This window comes from Morus notabilis, unplaced genomic scaffold (assembly GCF_000414095.1).
Source record: "Morus notabilis unplaced genomic scaffold, ASM41409v2 Scaffold269, whole genome shotgun sequence".
NCBI lineage: Eukaryota > Viridiplantae > Streptophyta > Magnoliopsida > Rosales > Moraceae > Morus > Morus notabilis.
In genome coordinates this window covers 481,745-487,704 of record NW_010363284.1, presented here as the reverse complement: position 1 = coordinate 487,704, position 5,960 = coordinate 481,745, and the positions used below count along the sequence as shown (strand labels likewise).

Sequence of the window (5,960 nt, the reverse complement as noted above, 5' to 3'; positions counted from 1 at the left end):
ATTTTTTTTTTTAGTGCAAAAAAAAAAAAAAAAAAAAAAAAAGAAGGCCCGAGTTTTATAATCTTCAAAAACTGGATTTTTGCTGATGGTTCTACTCCTATTCTCCTATTCACAGAATAAGTGCAATGTGGGTTACGCCTTCATCAATATGGTGTCTCCTTCTCACATTATATCCTTCTACAAGGTTAGTTTTGGTCCCTGTTTTACTGTCTTATTTGTTAAAAAGTTTGCAAGAAATCCTTGAAACACCGAGGATTTTCATCTGCTGCGGTAAAATTTAAAGCAACCAGTTAGGCTTTAAACCAACGAGTTTGTGCAGGCATTTAATGGAAAAAAGTGGGAGAAGTTCAATAGCGAAAAGGTTGCTTCATTGGCATATGCCCGAATCCAGGGTAAGGCTGCACTTGTAACACACTTCCAAAATTCAAGTCTCATGAATGAAGACAAGCGATGTCGGCCAATTCTCTTCCACTCAGAGGGCCAAGAGACTGGCGATCAGGTAATATATTTTAATTGATCTCTTTCCCCTTGCTGTTACCTCCTATTTTGTTTGTATTCTATAAATGTTTTTTCACTAATAAGAAAAGCTTTTCAATTCATGAAGGGTTTTTTTCGGAGTTATTATTTCTTGTAGTCTTCTAAAAACCCTATTGACCCTATATATATGGTTTCAAATACTCCAGGAGCCTTTCATTTCTTGCAATTTGAACATATGCATCCGTCAGCCAGACGGGTCTTATATAGGGGATCCACTTGACAGTCCAAAGGAAAGTCTGGATGAAAAGGCTGAGAATTAACAACGTACCAATGATCCTACTCTTAGCCTTATGAAATGGGGAGTAGGGTGCTAACTGTTTCATAGGTATTTAAGTGTATATTGTAGAGAAGCCGACGAATTGCGACATCAGTGTCAGTGTTCATACCACGGTGGTGTCCACTTTTTAAGTTAAGGATACTTCATATTATTCATGGAAAAGTAAGTATTGCAGGGAACGAGGCAGAGAGCCTTTTGTTGTTATGTAGAGTGACAAATTGATATTCAACCAGAGGAGAAGAATAAGGTGAAGCATATTGCTGAAATTGTGAAGTCTTTCTGCAGCCATATGCGTTGCTCGCCGGTTTGTGCAGTGTCTCTCCTTTGGAATTTTTCTTTTTCTAATGCACTTCTCGTTCCGGATCTTTGAAATCCATTTGCAAATATCTTTTTGTTAATATCAATAATTTAGAGTTTAGGGGGCTGTCAAAATTTGTATAGAAGTGGGGGGAGAAAAGACTGAGCCATCCTGTTCCTGTGCTAGTGTTGTGTAGAGGAAGAAACGTGAATCGGATGATATAAGTCTTGTACAGATGTTTTATGACTCCATTTCTGTCTCTTTATTTCATCGTCTTAATACAGCATGTTCTACCAGATTTTTTCACTGCACATTTTCACTGATGAGAACTAAGAACAAGAATTAAGAACTAAAAGGCTACATATTGTACATCTTATGTTCGGATGCATATTGCATCCCGCGCTTTGGGATGTATGTGCAGCCGGGATGAACAGATATAAAAAGGATGTTTTGTATCACTTCGTTCTTCAATTTTTTTTATGATATGATATTCAATAGTTGAAAATGGAACAACATTTTGTAATGTATTGTTTCTATTAAGGAGTTTTTGGCTTTTCAGCTGATTCTTAAAACAGTGTTTCCAGGATTGCAAATGCAATAATGTCGCTCATGGTTATTGATGAGATCCTAGAACTTCCACCTCAGCTGTTCATTTGGCATCACGCTAGAAAACCAAAACCAAAGCCTTGTATCGTAATTTAAACGTTTTATTGCAATGTTTTTTCTCACAAAAATTAATTTCTTTTTTTTTTGTTACAATATTTTTTCTCACATAAATTCACTTTTTAATTAAAACTTTCAATTCAAACGTGGGAAACAAACGTTTATGTTTGCTTGTTCATTGAGAGCTCCCTTTTTTGTGTTTTCATGTTTGTTTTCTTCTTGATAATTCAGCTAGAAGCCGATCTCAATCAACATGCATTTTTTCTGCGTTGTCTAAATGGAAAGGAAATATTGCGGTCATGTTTGTAATCTGTAAGTTTGATTATTCCACACCATGAGGGAATTTACCATAGACGGTAATTTCTGTAGCAAATCGGTATCAATTATGGATGTTAATAGTAACAGAAAGCGAGAAATACGCTTTCAAAACAAGAGTCAAGCCACAGCTACTTTTCCTTTCCCAAGCAACGATGACATATGGATGATGTCCCACTACTTTCAAGTTTGTAGAGCTTCGGAAATAGATCCTGCAAGGCTTAAAACTTCGAAAGGAGCTCTGTTTGCTATGGCTTTGACGGTAAGCGGGCAGGAATCTGTGATCCAAAAGTAGGCAAATGCCTTCTCCAACCCTAAAAATGGAGCAAAATACCAATAAGATCACGCTACAATGTAGAGGTGCCTAAAAGTTTCCATCTTTACAAAAAAAAGAAAAAGTAATTACCATCTTTGTGGGTGAACCGCCCATCCTCAGTAGTTACCATCTTTGTGTGTGAACCGCTCCCATGAACGCTTAGGAAAGACGCCGTGAGTCACGTAGGCACTAACCTTGGAGGCACCATGAGCCGCCAATACTTTCTGGAAGAAAAGCAGAGGCAATTTGCAAGTTTTCAACAAGCTTACGCAGTGCACAAATTGAGGTGTTTTTCAGTTATGTACAGTATATGAAAATGACACCATATTCAAAAAAATTGGAAGAATTTTTTCTATCTTATGTGAAGGGCTCGTAAGATGATGCTTCAAAAGGATATCCACTGATAAAATTACCTGGCACTCAATCAGCGTCCCTCCAGATTGGACCAAATCATCAACAATCACAACATGGTAACCAGCAGGATTTCCCTCCTTGATTCGAACTATCCTCTTATCGCCTTCGCGAACCTTATTGCATACCACCTGCCATTTGATAAAAATTAGATAAGCTATATAACATAAGCTATGGAGCTACTCAATAGCATTCTTTAGCAAAATCCAAGACCAACCATGGGAAAATGATCCAACTGCTTGTGAAATCGTTTCCAAGCACCGTCGTCGGGAAATGCAACAACTATCTGGGATAGGACAATAATTAGGATGAAGATCAGGGACAGTGATAACAGAACAAGTGACTAACCATTTACCATAGGAAGATAAGGGATTGTGGTGTAAACAGTAAGAGAAGTGTACCTTGTCAGAATCAGGAAGCTGGTGCAGGCGTTGCTTTAAGAGAGGAATGCCCGTCTCAAACAAAGGCAAAACATGGTCCCCGAAGTAAAACCTTTCCTGTGTTACAAGAGAACATGACCGCGTGAGCATTTACCAAAAGAAATAAGCGGGCTTAGAAAATATGGAGAGTTATACTCATTAAAATCGCAGAGACTCCTAACGTCATAACAATAAAGGCAAATGGTCATGCATCAAAACATGAAACAACAAGAAAATGAAATAACACCATTCAAAAGAATTGGAGAGTGCTAATGATTCACTGTTAATTTTTTACTACTTGCATGCATGAAGTTGTCCGTGAGTTTCTGTTCATCAATCGGATGTTTTTGTAAAATAGGTATCCTTGTCTTACGAGCATAAGAACAACAATCATAACATATTTTTAATAGACTAACTCGTGATTTTACACTAAGGGAGTTCTAATTTGGCTGATTGGAATCAATTCAAAAGATGGGAAAAGGTATAGAAATAGCCTAGAATTGAATTCATCAGCAACCAACCAAAATAAGAGTGTGTTATAAGTTACTCTTAAAGGATGGACGAATGGCAATCATGCTTCAAACGCCACAATAGAAAAGATATAAATGAACAACAAAAGATGGTACACACGCTGCTAATTGTGTCAATAGACCAATAAACGTCTAAGCAGCATCACTATACATAAAAGTAAACTTTCAGGAAACACCGAGCAACCTGAATTTTTCATCCCAACAGAAATAAACAAATTATTAGCGAGTAATAAAAGAAAATATGACAATCACTTGAAGCCTAAAACAAACCTGCAAAGCATGTATATCATATATGACCAAACTAGTGGGGCCTCCTCTTGAAATGGGAATATTTGACAACATCCTGGCAAGGGTAAAAGCAGTGGCAACATCCCCTTCTTCTTCCATTCGCTCAAAGGAACCAGTTGGGAAAAAAGGCAATACCAAAGTAAAGGAGGCAACAAAAAGTCGTGGCAGTGCATAAATCACAGAAAGTTGTTCGAAGATAACTCCTTGGGAGCTGAAGGATGCCAGAAAGGCAACATGTTGACCTCTAAGTACTTGAGCATTGTTTATAAAAATGTTGGGAAATCCATCATCAAAACTCCTGTTTACATATGAAACCATTCAGTATCACAAATTATCTTACATAACACACACCTTTCTATTGTTTAATTTTGAAGCCGAAAATAAAAGACCAGCACAGAAAACTTTTATAAGTTTTGAGGTTAGCCAATCTTTATAAGTTTTGTGAGTAAATGGACAGTAAACTCTATGCCTTCAAATTAATTTTAAAAAGAATGGAAAACCGTTCATAAGCCCATTCATAAGCTCCTAGACGTCCAAGACCGCTAATCCTCTGCAGAAATATTCTTAAAGCACTTCCATGCTTAATCAAAACTATCATCCCAACCACCAGCGATTTGGCGGGGTAGTAAGGCTATTTGTTCTCCAAAACAAGGTTTTAGTTCAGGTCGGTTTCACAATGGTGGGCGGGGTATATAGGCCACCCACTTTGTAAGAGATTGATACACTCCCTCCCTACAGTTATCTGGGTATACCACCCTCTATTGTTCCTTAACGATATATGTACGTATGTATGTATGTATGTATGTATTATATCAATATATCACGAGAAGATCATGTTGATTCCATGTGTCAGCATCGATGTCTATGACAACTGTATAAATGGCTGAAAGGCTTGAAGCTTACACAATAAATCAGTATTGAATCAGGTGAAATACAAAACAAAAGTTCCTTCTTTTTACAACTAGTTAGTTGAAGAGCAGAGGTCTTATCTCTTATAGTGATATGTTCTCGGCACAAAAAGAAAAAAAAAATCTGAGTAACGAAATGAGTGAAATTATTCACATTAATCCTATTTTAATTACCCCAGTCAAGAGACTACATGATACGCGCACACAGAGAGGACAGAAAAGTGGTGTAGATGATGGTTCTGGACCACTTTTATGACTAACTGAAACATTAAAACATCTCTACTTCTCATTATAATTCCTTTCTAACAACCAATACAAGCCAATTTAAATTGCAAGTAAAAGACAATGTACCAATCCAATTCCACCCGATTATAATATGCAACCTCAAAAAGATGCTACCAAATTGAAATGCTTCATTTTCACTCAGGAATACAGATCAAATTTTTGGAAACTCCAAACACCATCAAGCAAAAATCTTTCAAGTATTAAGAAAACTAAAACACCCAGCTTTTCTTTTTCATAAATGAGCTGAGAAGAAAAGTGCCCATTTTAATTCCATAACCAAAAAGATAAATAGAGCATATTAACAGACAAAACATGTGAAGTAAGCATATGGGTATGTTTAGTTAGAGTCTGTATGAGAGAGAGAGAGAGGGAGAGAGAGAGAGAGAGAGAGAGAGAGAGAGAGAGAGAGAGAGAGAGAGAGAGAGAGAGAGACCTCCATTTGATGGTCTGAAGGGTAATGAAGTCAGATTGAGAAGCAACTTTCTGGGCAAGGTCTTCACATTCGGAACAGTAGAAGAGGTAAACCTGCTTCTTCTGAGACACCTCCATTTCCTTTAAGAAGAACAACCCAGAGAGAGAGAGAGAGAGAGAGAGGAGGTTCAACAACTGAGTCGAGGTGAGCGAAGTAGTTTTCTAGGCCGGAGTTTCGCGCGCAGAGAGGGAGGCGAGGCGGCTTGGGTTTTTAGAGCGGCTTCTCTATATAGCCCGGGGGG

General features: G+C 37.7%; 2 protein-coding genes across 4 annotated transcripts in view; one reads left to right on the top strand and one right to left on the bottom strand.

Annotated features, from left to right (window-relative positions):
* LOC21404251 (protein MEI2-like 2) overlaps nucleotides 1–1,482 on the top strand; it is a 6,812-nt gene extending 5,330 nt beyond the window's left edge. For 2 of the 3 annotated variants that reach the window (XM_024169338.1, XM_024169339.1), the window contains exons 11-13: nucleotides 116–184; nucleotides 320–499; nucleotides 684–1,481. In XM_024169338.1, coding sequence (XP_024025106.1) covers nucleotides 116–184; nucleotides 320–499; nucleotides 684–797 — 363 coding nt within the window. In that variant the 3' untranslated portion in view covers nucleotides 798–1,481. Of the gene's footprint in view, nucleotides 1–115; nucleotides 185–319; nucleotides 500–683 lie in introns of all 3 variants that reach the window. The other variant, XM_024169340.1, reaches the window with a different exon arrangement.
* Nucleotides 1,483–1,974: 492 nt separating this feature from the next.
* On the bottom strand, nucleotides 1,975–5,902 carry LOC21404250 (ribose-phosphate pyrophosphokinase 4). Its single transcript, XM_010103855.2, has 7 exons — nucleotides 5,681–5,902; nucleotides 4,037–4,352; nucleotides 3,219–3,314; nucleotides 3,035–3,103; nucleotides 2,820–2,948; nucleotides 2,534–2,630; nucleotides 1,975–2,404 (listed from the first exon to the last, which is right to left on the bottom strand). Exons 1-7 carry the CDS (start codon nucleotides 5,794–5,796, stop codon nucleotides 2,274–2,276), a joined length of 954 nt encoding a protein of 317 aa, XP_010102157.1. The 5' UTR covers nucleotides 5,797–5,902; the 3' UTR covers nucleotides 1,975–2,273.
* Nucleotides 5,903–5,960: the final 58 nt, after the last annotated feature.